The sequence below is a fragment of the Pan paniscus genome, chromosome 10 (genome assembly GCF_029289425.2).
Source record: "Pan paniscus chromosome 10, NHGRI_mPanPan1-v2.0_pri, whole genome shotgun sequence".
NCBI classification, from domain to species: domain Eukaryota; kingdom Metazoa; phylum Chordata; class Mammalia; order Primates; family Hominidae; genus Pan; species Pan paniscus.
Genome location: NC_073259.2, coordinates 55,354,083 through 55,380,837, shown reverse-complemented (window position 1 = coordinate 55,380,837; position 26,755 = coordinate 55,354,083). Strand labels below are relative to the sequence as shown.

Sequence of the window (26,755 nt, the reverse complement as noted above, 5' to 3'; positions counted from 1 at the left end):
TGCAGAAATTTGATACTCACTACAGCTATAAAACTAGACATCTATAATCAGATTCAAGTTGAAAATCTTTACTAAGTTACTGGAAATAAGAAAAACCTCTATTTTCATCTCGAGGTTGGAGAAAATATGCTCATTTTAAAATTTCATGTAAATGCATCAGTAACATTTGGAAAAACAAAACAAATATGCCATCTAAAAATTACAATTTAAAAATGTGGTCATTTCAATGTATGTGCCTCTTAAAGTACACCCAGTTCAAGAGTAAGAAGATAAGAACTGTCTTACCTTCCATCTCGGTCCCAGTCATACACCTCTACTTTGATTGTTCTGTACATGAGAAAAACATACACATAAAGTTACTTAGTAAGATCAAAATAATGTATGGTTGAGAATTTAAAAATAAGTTGATTTTCTTAGATAAAACAATGTATGCTTGCAGATTTTACATATGAATTTGAAGTTAATTTTGCTAATTTCATTACTATAATCCAATTCGCATCTTAAAAGAGGCTTCTAAAATCTTCATTGATTCCTTAAAGAGAGTAAGGAGACTCTACAGGGGAAGCATGTGCAGTTTGACAGAGCTCCTCAAAGGGATGGTATGCACCCACTTCTCCGCTCTTGAAAATTACTGTCTTGGAGCAGTGTTTCTCAAACTCAGCAAAGATCAGAATCATATGGAGCACTTGTCAAAACATGGATTATTGGACCTCTCTCCTGGAGTTTCTGATTAAGCAGGTCTGGATTGGGGCCACATAATTTGAATTTCTATGAGATCACCAGGTGATGCTGACTGATGCTGCTAATCAGGAAGAACATTATGACTTTCTTAGGAACTTTTCTAAGAACTTTCTTAGGAAAAAAATGAGTCCAGCAAAATAAAGATATGATCTTATTAAATGAAAAGAATGATAGTCAAGTGGCATGATAAATTTCAAAGAAAACTTAATAATAGTTCTATGATATGGGTTAATTAAACTATTTTTCTATCATATGTAACAAAATGAAGATTGAGATTTTTACTTTTCATTTGCTTTTCTTTTGGGATGGATGGGGTTTTTATATTATAATCATAAAATAAAGTTTCATAAGAAAAAAACTTTGATATTAAGAAATCTTCAGGTATATTGTGGGAAAATCCTCAGGACCACCTTACCCAGGTAATTGTGAAACATTAAAATCTCCTGTGCTATAACTATGAAACTTTTGTGAATCAGCAACCATGAGTTATGCCAAATAACATTTTCAAGAGTATTTCAGGGTTGACAATATGTCTAAGCATAGTGTTGCAACTTTCGTGTCTCTACTTGTTCCACTCTAGAAGGACTGTACCATAGAAAAGGCTTAGGGCAATGAAGATTCTGAAATAACTTTTGAATAATAAATTAAAATTTAAAGCAAATATGCAACGTATTTTAGCATTTAAATATTTTCATTTTTGGAAAATAAGTTTAACCAAATTTTAATTAGCCAACTTATCCCACTTCCTCAAATCACTGTAGATTTTTTTAAAAGCTATTTGAAGATTTTTGAATAAACTATCCTTCTTACCTGTCATAGTCTCCATTACATAATGCTCTGACTGAGATCTTGAATGCTTGCCATACTGGATTTAGAGTGTTTTTGACAACTTCTGTCTTGTGACAAATTGTAAAACTATAAAGAAAGAGTTTTCAGTTATTTGCATGCTTTGACTATTTTAATTGATCTATTGTTTTAGTAGCCATTCCTCTGCTTACTTTATGTTCAGAATAGTCAGTTCCGCTGTTGCTGCTACATCACTTCATGGAAAGAGATACGTGATTTTAAAACCTGAAAGATCACCTCACCATAACCTACTTTGCAATAAATTTACCAAAAACAATCTGAAAATTCAATAAATCCTAAAGTTGTTTTGTAAACAATCTCTGTAAAAATTGTGGTGACATGCTGATGGAGTGAAAAATATCCATAGGTCCCTAAGAATATGAGGATCACCAGCAACTTTGAGAAGAACAGCTTTGTTGGAGTGTTGAGAAGAAAAACCTGGTTTTACAGTGGGTTTAAGAAAGAGAAGAGAAACTGAGGCACAGTGTGTGAACTTTTAGTCTAGCTGTGAAGAAAAAGAAAAAAAGTTAGGCTAATTTAAGGGAAAAGAAAGGATTAATCACAGGAAAGGTTTTTGGTGTTCTTGTTTTTACTTTTAATTTTTGTTTTCAAGATGGAAGAAATAACAGCAAGGTTGTCTGGTAAAGGAAAAGATCTGGCAGAAAGGAAGCCACTTCTGATGCATGAGAGAAAGGTGGGAGCAATGTTTTTGTTTTGTTTTGTTTGTTTTTGAGACGGAGTCTCTGTCGCCCAGGCTGGAGTGCAGCGGCGTGATCTTGGCTCACTGCAACCTCTGCCGCCCGGGTTCATGCAATTCTCCTGCCTCAGCTTTCCGAGTAGCTGGGATTATAGGCACCTGCCACTGCACCCAACTAATTTTTGTATTTTTAGCAGAGACGATGTTGCACCATCTTGGCCCAGCTCGTCTTGAACTCCTGACCTCATGATCCACCTGCCCCGCCCTCCCAAAGTGCTGGGATTACAGGCGTGAGCCACTGTGCCCAGCCAGGAGCAATGTCTTTTAAGCAGGTGAGAGTAGATGGGATCCTGAGCATCAGTGGAGGAGCTGCCCTTGAGAGGCCAGACAGTCATTCTGCAAGAACATTCAGGAAGGCAGAGTAAATGGGTTGATGTGGTGGGATCATGAGGAAGCTCTCCAATTGCCACCATTTTCTTATGAAAGAGGATGCATGACAATGAGCAAAGAAGAAGGATGAGACATAAGTGATAAAGTGTCTGGGATAAAGAAAATGTTCATAGATTAGGAAAAAAGGAGTAGAATTCCTCGGGAGCCCCAAGGGCCCATTTAAGTTTAACATCACATCTGAATCTATAGAAAGACCACTTAGTGTGTGGGTTCTTTCTTTATCTAAACTATTGGTTCTATATATCTAAAGAATTCCTAAGGGAAGAAAGACAGCAATTCACAATATGGGGCAGAATTCATGAAGCCTTAAGCTCGGTTTTCTGATTCAAATTCCAGGGTCATTTCCACAAAAGTATTCAATCTTAAGACATCAATCAGCTCCTGGAAATGTTCTTCCTTCATGTGAATTTATGCAGCAGTTTCTGAGCTAGAAGCATTCAAAGTGATCTTCACTGAAACAATACATAAAACTTCATCAAGACCTTAGTCATAAAGTGTTTCAAATGCAATTATCTAACAGTAATGACACATGAAAGTATTAATAAATACCATAGTGAATATACTGCCCCTAACCCCCATGATGAAATATCCCCCCTTTGATAAGTCCTCAAGTTCATTTTCCTACTCTCAAACAAGAGGGATTTGTTTCTATTAAGAGATAAGATAGAAACATAATACTTTATGAAAGGATCAAGTTTTTATTACAAGACTTACGGCATCCGTGCCTTCTCCTTCCAGGCAGTATCCTCACTCATCTAAGGAAACTCGTGTCATTAAATTGACAGAGCCCAGGAAAATGTATCTGTGGTCAAATGTTCTCAGAGCTGACTCACCTGAAGCAATTTAGGAGTCAATGGGGGAAAAGGCATTACAAGTAAGACAGAGGGGCAGACAGAGAAGACTCTTGAAGAGTAATGAAGATGTCTAAAGCAGAAGAAGAAAATCAAAGTGGATAGGGCAAGTTAGGGGAGGGCTGTAGGGGCTCAGAACACAGAGAAAAGGCAAAGGTACCAAAAAATTTTTAAGAAAAATTCATAGAAAACAAATTACAGAGGGAAGGCAGAGCTGTATGTTGGTTTGTTTCAGAAACAATATATTCATTAAGATACATTCATAAAAATAAAATACATTCTTAAAGATCTGCAAAGGGAATTTCTTCTCTTGTATCATATTCTAATATATAGCAAGTCTTTGGTATGGTGATAGATACAGATAGCTAAATAGATGATATCTAGATAGATGACAGGAAGAGAGAGAGAGAGAAAAAAAGAGAGACAGAGAGAGAGACTAGACTGAGAGACCAACTGACCATCTTCAGACCAACATGTTCAACTATCTACTGACTTTTTGGCCTCTTTGCTTATGGTTAAGTCAAAATTTCTCTTATATTCCTAGTGTCACCAGCTGCAGTAATTAAATACTTTTGACACTTGAAACATCTCCTCTGAGGGAAGGCATGTCCTTCTTACTGAGATATTTATGAGGCAGGTAGTCATTTATTGCCTATTAATCATTCTCATTTCTAATGTATTAGAGATCATATATATAGGAAAACCTCACTGGTAAGAATTCCAGTGCTGGTGTAACTCATAAAAATTCTGCCAGGAGTCCAATGTAGCTTTGCCTAACATTCAGAAATATTTCTATATAAATATAATGTGTGTGTTACAAATAGTATTATAAAAAAATATTTTTATTGAATAACTGGTATTAAGATACTTTAAGTGAGGCCATTTACCAAAAATAGCTATTCCAAAGGAAAATTATTACCCAATCATATATAAATATCACGCTACTAAATAAATGTCAAAGCAAGAATATGAGTATAAGATCATATAGTATGAAGGCTTTTAATTAATACTTCCAGTAGAAATTAAGTTTTTGTCTTTCTTATGAAATAAGCCACAAATACACTAGGTATTAGGCAATTTTTGAAATAGTCCCATATTAAAAAAATATTTAAAATAAAGCTAGAATCTTTGCAGTTAAAAACGGAGACAAAAAGTGAGGCGTAAAAGCATCTGTATACACTCAAAATACAACAAAGCCTATGTGTGCGTATACATACATAAAATATCTGGATCAAGCTGGCAAACTAGGTTTCTGTGTGTAAATATAAATGGAAAGTTTTCTGAAATGAGATTCACCAACTTTTAAAAATAGTTTTTTCAAATTAGTTGACATTTTTGGATTAGTTGTATTTTTCTTAATATTTAGATTTTATTTAATGAGTGAACATCTTTTTTTTATTTTTTTTTTAAGATGGAGTTTCACTCTTTTTGCCCAGGCTAGAGTGCAATGGCACGATCTTGGCTCACTGCAACCTCCGCCTCCCAGGTTCAAGCAATTCTCCTGCCTCAGCCTCCCAAATAGCTGGCATTACTGGCACCTGCCACCACGCCCAGCTAATTTTTTGTATTTTTAGTAGAGACAGGGTTTCACCATGTTGACCAGGATGGTCTCGATCTCTTGACCTCGTGATCCGCCTGCCTCGGCCTCCTACAGTGCTGGGATTACAGGCGTGAGCCACCGCGCCTGGCCGTGAACATCATTTTTACAAGCATAATACATTTTTTAATAAAAGTATCACTAGGAGCATTAGATGTGTGATAAAGTGAAATTTTACAATTGTACAACTAACCTTTATAAAGAAAACTAATAAGAATAAAAATAGAAAATTCAGGGAGCAAGTAGTTCATAAGAACATTTTCATTCAAGAAATTCAGAATCATTCTTGAGGTTTTCCTCTATTTTCGAAATGCCTGGCAAATATTATTTTCTTCACTCTGCAACATTTTTCTTATGAATAAAATTAGTGTTCAGATGCTATGACACTGACATTTTTACCATCAAAAAGAAGGGAAATACACAAAATCTAATAGTATAACACTATAGCAAATATATCCAACAGTTGCTCAGTAGCTGCATCAACAAACATCTCCCAATAAGTAGACCATCATTTTAAACTGGCCAGTGCATTCACTTTGAATAGCAAACTGTCTATATTATGCAAAATTTTATACTTATTATATAACAACATATTGTATAGTTTCATATATAAGTGTAGCATTTTTTCCCATTCTATTCCCCTCATTTTTAATTTCCAAATAACATGTTCTCTTTAGCTGATATATTACACATAGTTAAAAAAACAAAAAAGAAAATATTAACTATACATAATAATAATATTAGCTAATGTTTAAGTTCTTCTTATGTGTTGGACAAACTTAGTAATTTTTTTGTATAGTAACTAATTTAATCTGATCAACAACCCTGTGAGGTAGCTATGATTACTACCCCATTTTACAGGTGAGGAGAAAACGGAATCTCACATACATTAAAAACTTGCCATAGTACTATAGCTATTAAGTAGCAAGGTTATTATTTAAATCTAGACAACAGAAATTAGCCATATTATTAACAACTAAACATTCTCACAAATACTAATAGTACAATATGAATCACAAAAAACAAGTCAGATATATTTAATAGCAGAGCCATACATATTAAATTATGGTCTATAACTCATAAGGACATATTCAAAATTTACAGAAACTAGTCTAATCATAACTGGCAAAAGTATTCAAATTACTAGAATATAAAGAACATTTTTACTGAAAGTTAGTCTCAGATATTATTGGTTAAAAAAACCCACAAGCTCCATATCCTTCTCTAAGAAAATGGTTTAGGTTCAAATCTGTAACAAAATATATTTGTTTCAGCATTCGGGTTTTCACAAAATATAATTCTTCTAAACTATTAACTCAATGTTATAATTGTATAACAAATAAAGAGGAAATATTTCTATGAAACTAGAAATTTTTCATTTTAAGTATCAGACAAAACATAAAATGTTTATAAAGTTGCACATTATTTTGAGATGCAAAAATCATATCAATTTTTAAAATCTCAAACTATTTTACTTCATTTATCAATTTAATGAGCTTCTCTGAGAAAAATAATTATAATTCAAGTATCATCATTACCATATAGTTGAAATGCATAAAAGATAAATCTACCTGCCATCTTCATTACTTCGATAAAATACAAGGAAAGGATCTGATTTTCCAAAGAAGTCCTTCTTGTCCAATTTGTTTGCACAAAATTGCATCAAAACGGCATCCTAAAAACAAAATTAATAAAACAGTTCAAGATTTGGGCTATAAATAACTAGAAACTGCAGATCAGAAACAAGACTTGGCAAGAAAACATATTTGCTATTTTAATGCAAATGGCCAAGTTCGGGAGAATCCCAGACAACATAAAATTGCTTTTTAAAGGGTTATATGACTTTAAAAATTTTGCTGGTAATTTTCATTCTAATTACAAAACTATTACTTTTCAAAAACTTTTAACATTTTTCCTTTGAAAAGTGATATTAAGCTAGGTGATGCCAGGTACTCAATTTTATAATATAGGATCCTCATTCATATCTTCAGTTATACAGGTACACATTTTTAGAACATAGTTAAAAAAATTTCTGTTCATTAAGGAAATATTTACTAAATTTTTACTACATATCTAGTATGTATAAAATGTTGAGATGTACTAGATGATTAGATGGGGAATAAGAAAGATAAACATTGACCACATAGTTTATAATCTGGGGACAGGAAAGTTCCTACTTTCTTAATCATATACAAGTGTAGTATAATGAATCAGTAACTACATTTAAAAACAATTTTCTTCTGTAACTGAAATTACAATTTGCATGTTAATTATTATGTCAAATCGATCATTTAAACCAATTTATGTACTCAAACACTCGCAGCTACATGATTTAAAGGAAAACAAGCTAGGGTATCATAACACATTATTGATAACCATTTTTAAAGTAGAAAATGTATTGTTTTTTAAAATCAAAATAAATAGTTTTGTGGGGTTTTGTGTGTATGTGTGTTGTTTTTGTTTTTGTTTTTGTTTGAGACGGAGTCTTGCTCTGTCACCAGGCTGGAGTGCAGTGGCACGATCTCGGCTCACTGCAAGCTCCATCTCCTGGGTTCTCCCCATTCTCCTGCCTCAGCATCCTGAGTAGCTGGGACTACAGGCACATGCTGCCACGCCCGGCTAATTTTTTCATATTTTTTTTTTTTTTAGCAGAGACGGGGTTTCACCGTGTTAGCCACGATGGTCTCTATCTCCTGACCTCGTGATCCGCCTGCCTCAGCCTCCCGAAGAGCTGGGATTACAGGCTTGTGTGTTTTTTAACTGAACAGGAAAGCTTAAAATGTTGGAAAGAGGTGAAGTGGCAAAGTAACTCAGATTAAACAAAGAGGTTACAATTTTGAATATTATGTGATAAAATGTTAACCATGTCTGAAAAAGCATTCCCTTATTCATCACTTCTTTATCTTACAGAGTCCAGCAATACTTACTAAGTATACACCTAAACTTTTAATTATTTCCTTTCAGTAATTCCAGAAGACTACACAAAACATGATACTACCTTTATCATTCATTCATTCACTCATTTTCTTACTTAGCAAACATTTAGCAAGCAATAGTCAAGCTAGAATCTTGGAATAGGGTAATGAACAAGGCAGTATCTACCCTTGGAAAGGTCAGATTTCTTAATTTCACATTTTCAAAAGTATTGGTATAGTGTTATTTGATTTTACTTTTAGCATGTAGCTGTGATAACTTCTATCAGAGGAACATTTATAACAGAGCAGGAAATACATTCTAGCAATGTATAGTGACAATAGAGGTAAGGACAATATGGACATCACTATCACCTCAAACCTCTCAAGCATATCATGTTCTTTTTAAACTCGAGGTTTAAAGATCAAAAAGTTCTATACTATCTATTATAGAAGCAGTGAAATAATCATTCTAGATGATCAAATTATAAAATCAAAGGCAGCATTGAAAAGGCGAGCTGTTTGGTTTAGTTTGTTTATTTTGAATGCCCTTTCATTTCCATATATATTTAAATGCCCTTGGGAGAGAATGGCTTTCTAAGAACATGGGGACATTCCAAGGACATTGTTCTTGCAGAAAAACATTACACTTTAACACATTTCTCCCAAAGCACCTGGACCAAAATATAAACTTCCAAGAAACATTCTGTATACTTACAATGCATAACAGATAAATGAAATGTGTTTATTTCAAATAGATTGTGAATAAAACATCAGAGGTGTATTATTATAAAAGCATGAATTTTCATAGGCTCACTGGTAAATGTAATACTAAATTTAATTTTTCAAATTATATCCCTTAGGGCTTGCAAAATGAATAACTGATTCAAAATAAAGATTTATTTCAATGAAGAAAATTATATAACCTTAGGAAAAATAATGTTCTTGCAATTACCCAGGTTAACAACTTAGCAGGGATTAAATGGTACATTTGTATCAAGCACAAAATACATCTTGTTTGAGAGGAAAAGTATTTATGTACTTTTAGAAATACACTAGCATCACTGCAAAGTTTTGTTTTGTTTTGCTTTGTTTTTATGCCTTATGCTTAATGTCACCTAATACATTTTTTAAGACCTCTCTTTAATACTCCACATATAAGGACCGTTCTATTGCATAAAGCCACTTGGATGTTTCACAGGCACTTCTAACATATTCCAATCTGAACATCTAACGTCTATCCATAAACTTGCTTCTCCTATGATTTTCCCAGCTCAGTTAGTGGCATTGTCATTCACTCAAGTGCCCAAGGAAGCCATCCTTGACTCTTCTATTTTCCTGATCCTTTATCCAGTCCACCACCAGTTGCATCATTTACCTCTAAAATTTTGCTCAAATCTTTACTTTGGCTCTGCTGCCACCACCTCAGTCCAGTTCAATCTTATTTCTCACCCAGACATGTTCAGTGACATTTATTCCTTACTCCCACTTCGACTCTTTGATGTATCCAATCCATTCTCCATTCAGCAGACAGAATAAAATTCTTGAAACATGAAAAATTCATGTTGCTCACAACTTAAAATGCTTTAAGGCTTTCCCTTGCATTTAGGAAAAATGCAGAACCTTTAACACGGTCCGCAAAGGCCAACATCTAATGGGTTCTGACCAGCCTTTTCCACCTTCAACTGGCAATGTTTTAGCTCAATCAACTCCCACTGCTCACCCCTGGCCATCTCACATCGGACCCACACATGCCTTTCCCACCTCAGGACCTTATACAGCTGTGTCTGCTGGAATTCTTATCCTTGGGCTGGCAAACACTACTCCTTCTTTAGGTCTTAGCTTAAATGTCACTTTCTCAAAGAGGCCCAGTGATTCCCCCAAGGCTTAATATAAATTAGATCCCTGCTGTACTCTCATAATATATTTGAATCACTTGTCACATATCATGACATATATTACCTGCATAGTCAGCCGACTAATGTCTCTCTTTCCCACAAACTATGTGTTCATTAAAAACAAGGACCAGGGTTGGGGGTTGTGGTGTTGTGTTTTGTACTGTTTTTTTCTTGCCATTCTATTCTAAGCATTCATTCCAAGGACATAATAACATTTTGTAAACACTGTTCAATCAATCAATAAATAAAAACAAAAAATATACTTTATGAAAAATTTCAAGCTATTTTTAAAATACTACATAAAAGGCCAGGCATAGCGGCTCATGACTGTAACCCCAGCACTTTGGGAGGGCAAGGGGGGCTTGGATCACTTGAGTCTGGGAGTTCAAGACCAGCCTGGACAACACAGTGAGACCACATCTCTATCAAAAAAAAAAAAAAATTAGCCAGGTGTGGTGGTGCCTGCCTATGGTCCCAGCTAGGAGGGAGACTGAGGTGGGAGAATCACTTGAGCCCAGGAGCTCAAAGCCTGCAGTTAGTCAAAATTGTGCCACTGCACTTCAGCCTGGGCAATAGAGTGAGACCCCGTATTTAAAAAAAAAATACTGATTGAAGATACACTCCCAACATAATTTCTAAACTACATTAGTTTTTACTGTGGCATTTAATTAAATATAAAATTTGCATTTGAATAAAACTGTATCAAAATAAGTTGAGATAATTAGGATTATTACACTATAAATAAATATTTGTATAAATTTATGACCTATACATCCCTTAAATGCTACCATTTCTTTCCTGTAGAGTATCCATCTAAAGGAAGAATTAATAATATTCACATTTTTAGAAGAAAACATAGAGCCTTGTGATATTGGCCTTGGATATTATTTCTTGGATATGATACAAAAGCATAGGCCACAAAAGCAAAAATACACGTGGGACTGCATCAAACTACAAAGCTTCGCTCAGCAAAGGAAACAATCAACAGAATGAAAAGGCAACCTACAGAATGGGAGAAAATATGCTGTGGTTGCTATGACTTGTTTGTCCCTACCAAAGCTCATATCGAAATTTGATCACCAGTGTGACAGTGCTGGGAGGTGGGGCCCCATGGAAGGTGTTTGGGTTATGGGTGCGAATCCCTCATAAATAGATAGGTGCTGCTTTCACAGTCTTGAATGAGACTGGATTAATTCTCTCAGAATGAGTTCATTCTATTAAGAGTGGGTTTTTATAAAGCTAGGGTGCCCCTCAGGTTTCCTATGTTCACAAATGTCTGCTTCCACTTTCACTTTCTCTGCCACATTGTGAAACAGTATGAAAGCCCTTACCACAAGACAGTACCATGCTCTTGAGCTTCTCAGCTGGTAGAAGAGTGAGCTAAATAAACTTCTTTTTAAAAATAAGTTACCTACTCTCAGATATTCTTTTATTGCAACACAAAATGGACTAAGATACTGTATACTATAAAGGTTAATTTGCAAAATATATAAGGAACTCCTACAAATCTTCAAAAATACTGCAAAAACTAAAAATAAATAAAAATAAAAAATAGAAAATCAACCCAATTTAAAAATGGGCTAAGAACCTGAATAAGCATATCTCTAAGGACATACAAATGACCAACACACATATGAAAGGTGCTCAACATCACCAATCATCAGAGAAATGCAAATCCATACAAAAGATTAGCTCACACCTGTTAGAATGCCTACTATCAAAAAACAAACGCAAAAGGAAGCAGTGTCAGTGAGGATGTAGAGAAAAGGAAACCCTTGTACACTGTTGCTAGGAATGCAAATTAGTGCAGCCACTGTGGAAAATAGTAGGAGGTTCCTCAAAAATTAAAAGCAGCACTACTGTATGATCCAGCAATCCCACTTCTGGGTATATATCCAAAGAAAGAGACTGAAATCAGTATCTTGAAGAGATATCTGAACTCCCATGTTCATTCTAGCATTATACACAAATAAGATATTGAAGCAAATGAAGTGTCCATCAACAGATGAATAGATACAGAAAATGTTTTATATATATATAAAATTTATACACACACACACATATATATATGTAAAACAATGGAATATTATTCAGCCTTAAAAAGGAAGAACATCCATCCATTTGCAACAAGATAGATGAGCCTGGAAGTCACTATATAAGTGAAATAAGCCAGCCATAAAAAGATAAATACTACATATTGTAACTTACATGAGGATTCTGAAATAGTCAAAATTATAGAAGCAGGGAGTAGAATGATGGTTTCCAGGGATTGAGGGGAAGAAGAAACTGGAAGGTATTATCAAGGAGCACAAAATTTCAGTTATGTAAGATGAATAAGTCATAGAGATCTACTATATACAGTATAGTACCTATGGTTAACAATACTGCACTTTATATTTAAAAATCTGCTGAAAGGGTAAATCTTATGCTGTTTATTATCACAAAAATATTAATAATAAATAAGCAGGGTAGGGGGAACCATTGTAAGTGACTAATATATGACATTGATTGTGGTGATGGTTTCATGGGTATATACCTGTCTCCAGACTCACTATGATGTATACATTAAATATGTCCAGTTATTTGTATGCCAATTATACCTAATAAACTGGTTTAAAAAAATTGTCATTTTACAAATGCATAACTTAAAGCTTCAACAATATAACCTCACTCAGCTAAATAGTGAAAAAGGTAAGACTAAAATGTAGGTGAGCTGACTCTAAAGCTTATGTTCATTGTACAAGTTAATAACTGACAACTCGTTTTAAAGAAAAAAAATGTAGATTTTTATGATGTTGTAGGTGAATTAAAATGATCGCATTCAACATTATAAATAATAATGCCCAATACTTTTAATGTTCCCTAAAGTATAAATTTAAAAAGCATTGATTCTTCTGAAGTAACTATGAACATTTCTTTGAGTACACTTGTGCATTCTACTATACTAATGTAGTAATGAAATACTATTTCAAGTTTATTAGTATTAATAATGATGCTGATGATCAATAAGGCTATAGCCAGGAATCAGGACATAGAAAACATAAGATGAAGTTACACCAAGATTTTAAACAATATTGATAAAAATATTAAACTATAATTTCTAAGTATGAGAAATATGTATTGACTCATTGAAAGATAATTCCAGATGTTATTGAATTAATTGTAAAAAGAGGGATAAAAATACCTAGACCACTAAATGACACATTCCCTTTCATTTACTAAGGCCTGGTAAAAGAATTTTCCCGGCTCTTCCAACAAGAGAGTAGAACTGAAAGTGGAAGATACTTAGGATGCAGCCTGTCCATACTCAACCTGTGTCTTGGTATCTTGGTTCTACTTTGAAATAGAACAGATAGTACTGTATTCATGACACATTTACACAAAATCTGCTCAATAAACTCAAGATTTTGACAAAATAGCATGTTAATATCACCATAAAGAACATGTATCTTATTGACTGTGAACTTTTTTCTTTCCTCCTTTATCATACAAAACATATATTATTTGAAACATTTACAAATTGAGACAAGTATAAATGATGATTAGATAATATAATTTAAAAAATCATTGTATCATTTTAACTAAAAAAATAGGATAGGTAATATCGCTGCATTTAAATAATTATGCTATATTTTCTAAGGCACTGGGTAGTATATGCAAACTACTTTTATGTACATTATAGTATCAAACTTAATGTTATGGTAGTTAATTGCCAGGACTGGAAGATTTTTTTTTTAAATAGTCTAGTGATTAGTTCACATTTTTTGGTTTTTTGCCCTTCAAATACGAAAAGTAAAACACAGAGTAAGTAGTCAAGTGTCTTGATCAGACAAAGTACAAATTAGTAGCAAAACCAAAACTTGAGTCTGATAGTCTTTAACAGCATTATATGTGGGCATGTTTGGGTATTTTTTAGATGAGAAAAGTGAGACTGATATGACCGTGACATGCCCAGGGGGACAAAGACAATGAGCACAACAACAGAAAGGCTTCAATTTACATGTTTTTTAAATGACTTAAATTATAATATTAGTGTTTAACTATTTCCACTCATCTGTTATTATAGTTCCTATTGTTATCTCACTGTTCTACTCCTGCCCCCAGAATCCCAAAGGTATGCAATCAGCTGTAATACCCAGTTTCTATCATTTGCTGACAATATATGATTCCCTGAGCATATTATCTCAACTATCTATCTATCTATCTATTGATCATCTATCTATATTTGAGAGATATAATATATACATATATTTGAGACAAGGTCTTGCTCTGTTGCCCAGGCTGGAGTACAGTGGCACAATAGCTCACGGCAGCCTTGAATTCCTGGGCTCAAGTGATCCTCCCACCTTGGCCTCCCAAAGGCTGAGATTACAGGCATGAGCCACCACGTCCCACCAGAAATGTATTATGTAAATAAAGCTACAGAATTTATCTAAAAGTTAAAAAGACAACTTCTTGAGATAATAAAATAAACTATGGCTCTCTCTATAAAAACTCTGGTCAATGTCAAAATGTTAAGCTTTTGGTATTTGGGGTGAGTTTCTGTTCCTACAATCAAGCAGCAATTAAAAGTAAAGAGCACTAGAGGTAATCTAGGGAAAATTTTTTTCTTCTGGAAATACCAATTCCCAGAGATCTGCTGGCCCACATTAAACAGACAATATTGACTTCAGATTAAGCTGGTCATTGTTACTTTCAGTGTGGAGTGTCATAGCTATCACCCCATTTCTTGACAACAGTGAAATCATTAATCATGAGTCAATGGGTACATCAGCAAATCACAACTGAAAGTAGCAATGTTCTAAAAATACAGAGTATGCACTCTCTGTAGTCATACTGCTAGCTGTAGTGGCAGCTAATCCTTTCTTCAAATGTGGACTTCCCAAGCTAACAAGAGATGGAACCAATATAAATTCTGGATTAATTAAATTAGAAAAATTGGGGAAAATATCTTATACAAATGGGGTAAACTCAAATGACAAGAAATATTCCTTCAGGATTACACACAGATCTTCAAAAATACTGCAAAAAAGTTTGCAGTAATTGAACTGATTGGTATAACTGACTATTCCTTATACTAATGCTTAAAAAGCAGTATTGATATTAGGTGTTATTTTAATACTTTCAATTCCTTAAAAAGATTATTAAAATAACTGATTATACTTTTCAGACTATGAAATACAGTCTCTCTGGTCATAGGGCTAAGTACCTAAAATGATATTTTATGGATTATAAAATTGTATAACACTTTTGCTACAATTACTTAAAAATTAATTAGTTAAGTACAATTTTAGATATAGCATTTGAAGTATGGAAGTATTTTCTAAACCAAAGAAATATTTACTTACCCTGCAACAGTTTAATTCCTCTGCTGTAAGTATGATTGTACCACATTTCTTCCCTGGAATTCCTCTAAAACAACAAAAATATATTTATATACATTAATATGTTATATTAATACTATATAATATAAATTTATATATCATGTTTATTTTTATGTACTCTAATAAAGAGCATATAATAATAACATGGTTCTTCCCTAACAAATATATTTTGAGTAGCTGGGATTACAGGCCCAGCTAAATTTTTTATCTTTTTTTAGCAGAGATGGGGTTTCGCCATGTTGGCCAAGCTGGTCTCAAACTCCTGACCTCCAGTGATCCGCTCCCCTCGGCCTCCCAAAGTGCCGGTATTACAGGCATGAGCTACCACACCCAGCCCTCAATGAGACTAAACTTTCAACATAACTTTAAACATGTTGATCCTCTCCTCAAGAATCTTCAATATCTCCATATTGTCTAATATATAATAAAATATAAGATAATGTAATAGTTATGCATCATCTAATTATGTTTCAGTAAGAAACAGATTGCATATACATTGGTGGCCCCATAACATTATAATGGAGCTGAAAACTTTCTACTGCCTAATGATGTAATATCTTAGCACAGAGCATTACTCATGTGTTGGTGTAATGCTGAGGCAAACAAATCTACTGTGCTGCCAGTCATACAAAGTATGTATGTACAGTCCACAATACTTGACAATGATAGTAAACATCAAATATGTTACTGTTTATGTATTTTCTATACTATACTTTTTATCATTATTTCAAAGTGTATTTCTTCTACACATACCAAAAAAAAAAAAAAAGCTAACTGTAAAAACAGCCTCATTTAGGTCCTGCAGATGTTCCAAAAGAAGGCACTGTTATCACAGGAGACAACAGCTCCATGCATGGTACTGCCCCTGAAGGTTTTCCAGTGGGACAAGATGTGGAGGTGGAAGACAGGGATACTGAGGATCCTGACCCTGTGTAGGCCTAGGTAAATGTATAACTTTGTGTCTTAGTTTTTAACAAAAAAAAGTTTAAAAAGTAAAAATAAATAAATAACTTAAAAACAGAAAAAAGATTACTGAATAAGGATATAAAGAAAGGAAATATTTTTGTACAGCTGTGCAATGTGTTTGTGTTCTAGATAAGTGTTATTATTAAAACATTTTTAAAAGTTTAAAATATTTTAAAGTAAAAACATTATAGTAAGTTAAGGTTAATTTATTATTGAAGAAAGAAAAATAGTTTTAAATAAATTTAGTGTAGCCTAACTATACAGTGTTTATAAAGCCTACAGTAGTATAATGTCCCAGGGCCTCACATTCACTCACCACTCACTTAGACTCACCCAGAGCAACTTCCATTCCTGTAAGCTTCATTCATGGTAAGTACCCTACACAGGTATACCATTTTATATGTTTACTTATGTGTAGATACACAAATACTGATGTTACAATTACCTGTTCAGTGAGGTAACATGCTGTACACATTTGTAGCCTAGGAACAAGAGGTTATACCATATAGCCTAGGTATGTAGTAGGCTAGACCAGGGGTCTGCAACCCCAGGGCTGCAGAGCATGAGATGAGCGGCAGGCACCAGCAAGCTGAGCCTCATCTGTTTTCACAGCAGCTCCCCATCACTGGCATTACTACCTGAGCTCTGCCTCTTGTCAGATCAGCAGCAGCATTAGATTCTCATAGGAACGTGAACCCTATTGTGAACTGAGAGGGACCTAAGTTGTATATGCTTCTTATGAGAATCTAATGCCTGATGATCTGTCACGGTCTCCCATCACCCCCACATGGGACCATCTACTTGCAGGAAAACAAGCTCAGGGGTCCCACTGATTCTACATGACATTGAGTTGTATAATTATTTCATTATAATATAATAATAATAGAAATAAAGTGTACAATAAATGTAATGCACTTGAATCATCCCGAAACTACCCCCAAACCCCCAGTGCATGGAAAAATGATCTTCCACAAAACCACTCCTTGGTACCAAAAAGGTTGGGGACTTCTGGGTTAGACCATCTAGGTTTGTGTAAGTACAGCCTATGGTGGTTTCACAACAATGAAATCACCTAAGGAAGCATGTCTCGGAACATATCACTGTTGCTAAGTAGTGCATGACTATAGAACAAAATGTTCTCATGGTTTCTAAGTTTTTTAGTATGTTATTAAAACCTATCTAAAACTGTGGGTTTCACTGTTCCCTCTCCTTTCATCAACTCGGTGACATTTTATGCTTATTTCTTCTTTGTGTTCACTCCCATGCCTTGATAAACTATAGCTTGTTAACTGTTCCCTATTTCGCCTCAAACTTTCCATATCCCCAAATTGGATATGGAACAAGTTCCATTTGTTCCAAGAAAACCTTATCTTAGGCAGCCTTACACAAAGCTCAGCCTTTTCTGCTTTCCTATTGATGTTAAAGTCAATACTGCAAGGTTTAGCACTTAATTATTCCTTAACTGTTAAAAGGACAAATTGTTAACCTTTCTTTTCTCAAGTTGATTATGCTTTCTGTAAGAGCAATATTCACGACATAAACCTCTTGTAAGCACAGAGTTAAATGTCTGTATACAGCAGGTGTTTAGTTTATAGGTAAGTATGTAATATACAGTCATGCACTGCTTAATTCTTGTTTCCACCATGTATTTACTCTTAACCAGGGTCATTGCACATGTCAAGATCTTCCATCTTCCCTAGGTCCTTATGACTAAGAACTCAATATAGCATGGCACATTTTGTCTTATATTACTACATTATCATTTTCAGCATCCTTCCAGCATCCTTAATCAGTTAATTTTTCTAATTCAGCTGTACCTTTCTCTTTTTCTTTCTATTTGTGAACTATGAGTTTAATATATTCAGCATTATGGAAAACCAAACACCCTGACTGAGCATCAACCTGAACACACTTTACAATGCTGAATAAAATAAGCAAAGATCTTTATAAATGCTCAGATAACGTTGCAAGAAAATAAGGACCAATCAGAAGCTTAAAGTGAAGTCAGAAAGATAAGCAGAACTGAACACTGGAGAACTTGATCTTAGGCTTCTGATTTTATGGTTACTTAGGGCATAAAAATTAGAGAGAAAATCAAGAGGAGGTGGGACTCACAAGGTGGGAAATTCAATATAAAGCTGACCCACAGCATAAAGCTTATATCTCATTAACTAGATTGCCTGATTGTAGCATGAGTTATATGTAAACATTCACTTTATGGGCCTAAAAAATAAATCACTGCCTTAAAAGGTGGTGATGAGTGAAAGAGAAAAAAATGTATCCTAATAATTTAAGGCTCAACCAGGCTTGCTGCCTTAATTGACATCACTTGAGTAGTTACCAAAACTTCAAACCAAGAATTACATTTAATTCAAGTGATCATGGTTGCCTAGTATATGCAAATCCTCTCCAGAAAAGTTTCCCTTCAAATTACATCTCAAAATATCTCACATTTAAAGTTTTAAAAGTAAATGTGAAGCTCGTTTTACAATATTAAAAAATACACAAGGAAAAATGCACCCACCATGAGTTAGACTCTCCAAAACAACAGGTTGCAGAATCAAACACAGATTTAGAATGTTGCAAATATTATGAATAGTATACAAAATATAAGCATTTATAATATATTTAAAATGTAAAGAGGAAATGGACATATGGATAACTAGCAAAGGATTATAAAAAATAAGCAAGAATATTTGGAACAGAATAGGGAGCCCAGAAGTAAATCCAAGCTGTCATTGCCAGTGCCAATGTCCAGGCACTTTTCCTCTATGTTCTCTTCCAGGACTTTTATTGTTTCTGGTCTTATGTTTAGGTCTTTTACCCATTTTGAGCTGATTTCTGTGTATGGTGTAAAGTAAGGGTCCAATTTAAATCTTTTGCATGTGGAAGTCTAGTTTTCTCGGCACCATTTATTAAAGGGACTATCTGCTCCCCATCCTGTCCTCCTGGTGCCCTTGTAAAAAATCAGTTGACTATATATGTTTGGATTAGACAAAGGTGAAGAGAGAATTAGTGAACTGAAAGAAGGATATAAATAAATTATCCATAATGCAGCATGGAGAAGCAGACATGGGAACTATTATGAAGAGGTTTGGAGTCACAGAACACAAATGTAAAAGGTCTAATAATATGTTTAATCAGAGTTCCAGTAGAAGAAGGAATAAATAGAGCAGATGCAACGTTTGAAGAGATAATGGCTGGGAAACTTCTAGAAATGGTGAACCACCTCAATTTCTCAATTCAGAAAGCTCAGTGAATCCCAAGCAGCATAATAAAAATAGATTTACACTTGGGCACATGATAGGAGCATGGAAAAACGTGAGAGATGAAGAATATATCTCCAGAGGAACCAGACAGAAAAGACAGATGATCGACAAAGATATGATCTACAAAGATTAAACTAAGAGCTGACTACTTGGAAGCAACACTGGAAACTGAAAAATAATTGAAACAATATCTTCAGTGGTATGAAAGAAAATAATTATAAATATAAGATCGTAAACAGTAAAGATCTATTCTAAAAACAAGCATAAACTACAGATACTTTGAAACAAATAAGAAATAATGCATTTATATTCAATAATCTTTGCTTGAGAAGTTTCTAAAGAATGGGTTTCAAACTGAAGGAAATGATCACAGATGGGAGATCTAAGATGAAAAAAGAAAGAAGGAGAGAAGCCAAGGAAATACTAAATACGAGTTAATCTTAAATCAGTGACACTAATGTTAAAAACTAAAATAACAAATACAAATGAATATGATAGCATTAATCAGCAAGGTGATAATTTAAGTTAAAGCCTTCTCATGGTCTCTTACTGTTCAGGAAGAAATTAAATATGCTGAAAAAATAGAATTTCATAAAAAATGAGTAAATATGTTTAAAAACTTCAAAGAAACTACAATTATTTAAGTACTTTATAGTTTCAAGTTTAGAAAAGAAAATTTTTGAAATTATGTTTCTAAAATGCAATCAGTTCAAAAGGAACTAAGACTAAAGAAAGAATGGGGCAGATGAGGATCACTAAGTAGGTAGTAGAAATAAACCTAGAGGAATAGTTACTGATGTAAATGTAAATGAACTAAATGCTCCAGATTAAATGCAAATATTGTATGTAATTATATAAAAATTAAATTCAGCCATGAACTATTTAAAATAGATAACAAAATTTGATTCAAAAAATTCAAAAGAAAAGAATGGAAAGATATCTCAGAAAATAAAACTAATTCTAATGAAAATCAGTATACCTACATTAATAGCATACATACAGATTTTAAATTGAAAAGGGTTGCAAGAAATAGTTATTGTGTAATGACAAAACATTCAATTAATTGGGAAGATATAGTAACCTCAATACTGCATGCATCTACTATTATAGCTCCAAAATACATAAAGCAAAATTTACACAACTACAAAAGGATAAATACACCATTATGTTGAACAATTTCATGGTAAACACCCTTGGCAAGGTGATCAAGGTTAATATCACCAGTGATAAGTCATATTAATATATATTCCTGATAAGATGTAAGGAGAAAGACACTTCACTCCTGTGGCCTTCTACCCAAATCCTTAACTCCAATCTAACCATGAGAAAAACATCACACAAATGCAAATTTAGGGACATTCTACAAAAAATCTAATACTTCCTCAAAACTATCAAGGTCATACAAAACAAGGAAAGACTAAGAAATTGTAACATATCAGATCAAAAGAAAGTGTACATCCTGAAATGAATTCTGAATGAATTCTGGTATAAAAAGAACATTAGTGAAAAATGAGTGAAATTCAAGTAAAGTTTGAAATTTAGCTAATAGTAATATATGTACCACTGTTGTCTTTCTAGTTGTGACAAATGTATTAAATACCATGGTAACACAAGATGTTAATGTTAGAAGAAACTGGTGTGACAGGAATACAGGAATTTTCTGTACTATTGTAACTTTTCTATAAACATAAAACTATTCTAAAATACAAAGTTTATTGAAACAATGCAAGGTCAATAAAAGACAAAGCCTAAGAAACTATTTCACGTTAAAAGAGACTAGAATTAAAACAACTAATCTCAATTATGATTTTTAATTAAATTTTAGATGAGGAAAATATACCTATAATGACATTATTGGTACAACTGTTGAAATGTGAGTGAAGCGTAGATTAGATAATGCTGTATCATTGTGAAGTTTCCTGATTTTGATCATCATATTGTGGTTGTGTAAAAGAATATTCTTATTAAGAAATTCACTCTCAAGTATTTAGAGGAAAGAGGGCATAATTTTTCCAACAATGTCTCCAACTTACTCTCAAATGACTCAGAAAGAAAGACCTAGAATATGAAACAGGAAGAGAATGAGAAAGAGGGTAAGAAAGTGAATAGAATAAAGTTAGCTTCTGATTAAAGTAAACAGGAGTTCTGAACTACATTTTTTGTTTTTTTTTTGTTTTTTTTTTGTTTTTTTTGAGACAGGGTCTCACTTTGTCACCCAGTTTGGAGTGCAGTGGAGTGATCAGAGCTCACTTAAGCCTCAAATTCCTGGACTCAAGCAATCTTCCCATCTCGGCCTTCCAAGTAGCTAGGAATACACATATGTGCCACCATGCTCAGCTAACGTTTTTTCATTTTTTTAGAGACAGGGTCTCACTATGTTGCCTAAGCTGTTCTCAAACTACTGGGCTCAAGCAATCCTCCAGAATTGACCTCCCAAAGTGCAGGAATTGCAGGCATGAGCCACCCCACCTTGACTACTCTCGCAACTTTTACATGCAGTTGAAATTATATCAGAAAAGAAAGTTACCAAAAAAGATCAATTTTAAAGATTGCTTCTTTTAACTGTATTCTTACATTTTGAGAGACATAGAATAATAAAACTCATCCACATTACAGTTAAACATGATCTCAAGAGATTATTAGAGATGAGTAATCCTTCACAAAATTTAGGACATAGATAAGACTGGTGGAAGGCGGAGCAAGATGATGAAATAGAGGGCTCCATTGATCATCCCTCCTGCAAGGACAACTATCTATATTTTAACAACTATCTATACACACACACAAAGCATCTTCATAAGAACTGAAAATCAGATGAGCATTCACAGTACCTGGCTTTAACTTCATATCATCAAAAGAGGCACTGAAGAACTAAGAAAATCAGTCTTGAATCACCAGTGTCACCCCTCCCTAATCCCCTTGCAGCTACACTGTGGTGCTGAGAACATTTCTGTGTGCTGGGGAGAGGGGAGTGCAGCAATGGTGAGGTATTGAACTCAGTGCTGCCCTGTTATAGCAGAAAGTAAAACCAAACCAAACTCAGCTGATGCCCACCCACAGAGGGAGCATTTAAACTAGTCTTACTACAGTCACACAGTCCTAGTGATGATAGCCAAAGACAGGCTTGTGTCACCGCATCCCAAGCTTCAGGTGGCTCAGAACAAAGAAAGAGAGACCCTGTTTGTTTGGGAGAAAGTAAGGAAATAGAACAAGAGTCTCTGCCAGGTAATCCAAAGAACTCTTACAGATTTTGTCCAAGACTATCAAGGCAGTATCTCTACTAGTCTGCAAGAACCACAGCATTGGTGGGCTTTGGCCCCTAAAGTAGATACAGTTTAGATCACAACACTCGAGTTTTCTGAAATATCTGGAAAGTCTTGCCAAGAAGAATGGGTACCAACACGCCCAGACAGTGAAGACTAAAATAAATACCTAACTCTTCAATGCTTCAATGTTCAATGAACATCTACAAGTATCAAGACCATTAGGAAAACATGACCTTAACAAACGAACTAAATAAAGCACCAGGAACCAAGCCTGGAGAAACAGAGATATGTGAGCATACAGACAGAGAAGTAAAAATAGCTGTTTTGAGGGAACTCAAATTGAAGATGACACAGACAGTAATTCAGAATTCTATCAAATAAATGTAACAAAAAATTAAAATAATTTAAAAGCATCAAACAAAAATTCTGGAGCTAAAAATACAATTGGCATACTGAAGAATGCATCAGTCTTTTAATGGCAGAGTTGATCATGCAGAATAAAGAATTAGTGAGCTTGAAGACAAGCTATTTGAAAACGGACATTCAGAGAAGACAAAAGAAAAAAGAATGAAAAACAAAAAAGCATGCCTACAGGATCTAGAAAAAAGCCCCCAAAGGGCAAATCTAAAAGCTACTGGCCTTTTAAAAAGGAGGCAAAAAAGTGACAGGAGGAGTAGAAAGTTTATTCAAAGAGATAATAACTGAGAACTTCCCAGACTTAGAGAAAGATATCAATACCCAAGGATAAAAAAGTTATACTACACCAAACAGATTTAACCCAAAGAAGACTACCTCAAGGCATGTAGTAATCAAACTCCCAAAGGTTAAGGATAAAGGAAGAATCCCAAAAGCAGCAAGAGAAAGAAACAAACACCACACAAAGTGGCTCCAATATGTCCGGCAGCAGACTTTTCAGTGAAATCTTTCCAGGACACAAAAGAGTGGCATGACATATATAAAATGCTGAAGGAAAAAAAAACTTTTTACCCTGGAATAATATACCTGGTGAAAGTATCCTTCAAACATGAATAAGACATAAAGATTTTCTCAGACAAACAAAATCTTAGGGATTTCATCAACACAAGACCTCTCCTATGAGAAATGCTGAAGAGAATATCTCAAATCAGAAAGAAAAGGACCTTGCCTGGTGCGGTGGCTCATGTCTATAATTCCCGCACTTTGGGAGGCTGAGGTGGGCTGATCACCTGAGGTCAGGTGTTTGAGACCAGCCTGGCCAACATGGTGAAACCCTGTCTCTACGAAAAATACAAAAATTAGCCGGGTGCGATGGCACGTGCCTGTAGCCCCAGCTATTCAGAAGGCTGAGGCAAGATAATCGCTTGAACCCAGGAGGAGGAGGTTGCAGAGATCATGCCACTGCACTCCAGCCTGGATGACAGAGTGAGACTCTGTCTCTGAAAAAAAAAAAAAAAAAAAAAAAAAAGGGCCCATTAAGGAGCAATAAGAAATCATCTGAAGGTACAAAACTCACTGACTCACTGATAGTAGCAAGTACACAGAATATTATAACACTATAACTGTGTAACTGTGGTGTGTAAAATAATCTTAAGTAGAAAGACTAAAAAATTAACCAATAAAAAAAAAAAACATGATATGGTTTGGCTGTGTCCCCACCCAAATCTCATCTTGAATTATAGCTCCCATAATTCCCACATGTTGTGGAGGGACCTGGTGGAAGGTAACTGAATCATGGAGGTAGGTATTTCCCAGGCTGTTCTTGTGATAGTGAATAAGTCTTAGAAGATCTGATGATTTTATAAAGGGGAGTTCCCCTGCACATATTCTCTCCATGTAAAATATGACTTTGCTAATCATTCACCTTCCACTAAGATTGTGAGGCCTCCCCAGCCACGTGGAACTACGAGTCAATTAAACTTCTTTCCTTTATAATTTACTCAAGCTCAGGTATGTCTTTATTAGCACCATGAGACATACAAGAAGGCATATATAGACACAACAAAAAGTTAAAAAGCAGAAGAACAAAGTTAAAGCATAGAATTTAAGAGTTGTCTTTTTGCTTACTTCCTTGTTTATGCAAACAGTGTTAAGTTGTTAAAAGGCTGAAATAATGAGTTATAAGATAATATCTGCAAGCCTCTTAGTAACCACAAACAAGAAAATACAAGAGATACAAAAAATAACAAAGAAAAGCAAAACACTAGATCATATCAACAGAGAAAATCACCTTCAACAAATGGAAGAAGGAAGGAAAGAAAGAAGAGAACACAAAACAACTAGAAAAAAAAATAAGAAAATGACAGGTGAAAGTCCTTACTTATCAATAATAACACTAAATGCAAATAAACTAAACCCTCCAATTAAAAGACACAGAGAGGCTGAATGGATTAAAAAACAAAACCCAATGTTCTGTTGCCTAGAAGAAACACACTTAACTTATAAAGACAAGCACACACTGAAAATAAAGGGATGAAAAAAGATAACTGTGATGGTTAATACTGAGTGTCAACTTGATTGGATTGAAGGATACAAAGTATTGATCCCGGGTGTGTGTGTGAGGGTGCTGCCAAAAGAGATTAACATTTGGGTCAGTGGGCTGAGAAAGGCAGACCCACCCTTACTCTGGGTGAGCACAATCTCATCAGCTGCCTGTGCAGATAGAATGTAAGTAGGCAGAAAAATGTGTAAAGAGAGACCGGCCTAACCTCCCAGCCTACATCTTTCTCTCCTGCTGGATACTTCTTGCCCTGGAACATCAGACTCCAAGTTCTTCAGTTTTGGAACTTGAAATGGCTCTCCTTGATCCTCAGCCTGCAGATGGCCTATTATGGGACTTTGTGATCGTGTGAGTTATTAATATATATATACTCCATTAGTTCTGTCCCAAAAGAGGACCCTGATTAATACAATATCCCATGCAAATGGAAACCAAATAAGAGTAGGAGCAGGTATACTTATATCAGACAAAATAGGTTTCAAGACAAAAACTATCAAAAGAGACAAAGAAGGTCACTATATAAAGATAAAGGGGTCAATTAAGCAAGGGAGTCTAGCAATTTTAAATACATACCCACCTAACACTGGAGCTTGCAGATAAATAAAACAAATATTATCAGAGCTAAAGACAGAGACAGATCCCAATACAATTATACTGGAGACTGGAACACCCAATTTTAAATACATATGCGCCCAACACTGAAGCATCCAGATATATAACACAAATATTATCAGAGATAAAGAGAGAAACAGATCCCAATATAATAATAGCTGAAGACTTGAACATCCCATTTCCAGGACTGGACAGATCTTCTAGACAGAATATCAACAAAGCAACACTGGACTTAATCTATAGATAGACCAAATGAACCTAATAGACATATAGAGAACCTTTTCATCCAACAGCTGCAGAATACACATCATGTTCCTCATCACATGGATCATTCTCAAGGATGGACCATATTTTATGTCACAAAACAAGTCTAAAAACATTCAAAAAATTGAAATAATATTAAGCATTTTCTCTGACTACAATGTAATAAAACTAGATATCAACCACAAGGGGAATTTCAGAAAATATAGAAACACATGAAAATTTAAAATATGCTCCTGAAATGAATGGTGGGTCAGAAATTAAGAAGAAAATTGAAAATTTTTCTTGAAAAATTGATAAGGGAAGCACAACATATCAAACCTATGGGATACAGAAAATGCAGTACTAAGAAGTTTATAGCAAGTGCTTCCATTAAAAAAAAAGAAGAAGAAAAACTTCAAATGAACAATCTAACAATGCATCTTAAAGAATTAGAAAAGCAAGAGCAAATCAAACACAAAATTAGTAGAAGGTAAGAAATAATAAAGATCAAAGCAGAAATAAATGAAATTGAAATTACAAAAATACA

At 34.4% G+C, this 26,755-nt stretch overlaps 1 protein-coding gene across 2 annotated transcripts in view; it reads right to left on the bottom strand.

Moving 5' to 3' along the window:
- Positions 1 to 26,755, bottom strand: part of CPNE8 (copine 8) — a 280,364-nt gene that overhangs the window by 136,985 nt on the left and 116,624 nt on the right. For both annotated transcript variants that reach the window (XM_003825722.7, XM_063593096.1), the window contains 4 exons: positions 15,341 to 15,404; positions 6,754 to 6,857; positions 1,552 to 1,656; positions 286 to 327 (listed from right to left, as the gene is read on the bottom strand). In XM_003825722.7, coding sequence (XP_003825770.1) covers positions 286 to 327; positions 1,552 to 1,656; positions 6,754 to 6,857; positions 15,341 to 15,404 — 315 coding nt within the window. The remainder of the gene's footprint in view (positions 1 to 285; positions 328 to 1,551; positions 1,657 to 6,753; positions 6,858 to 15,340; positions 15,405 to 26,755) is intronic.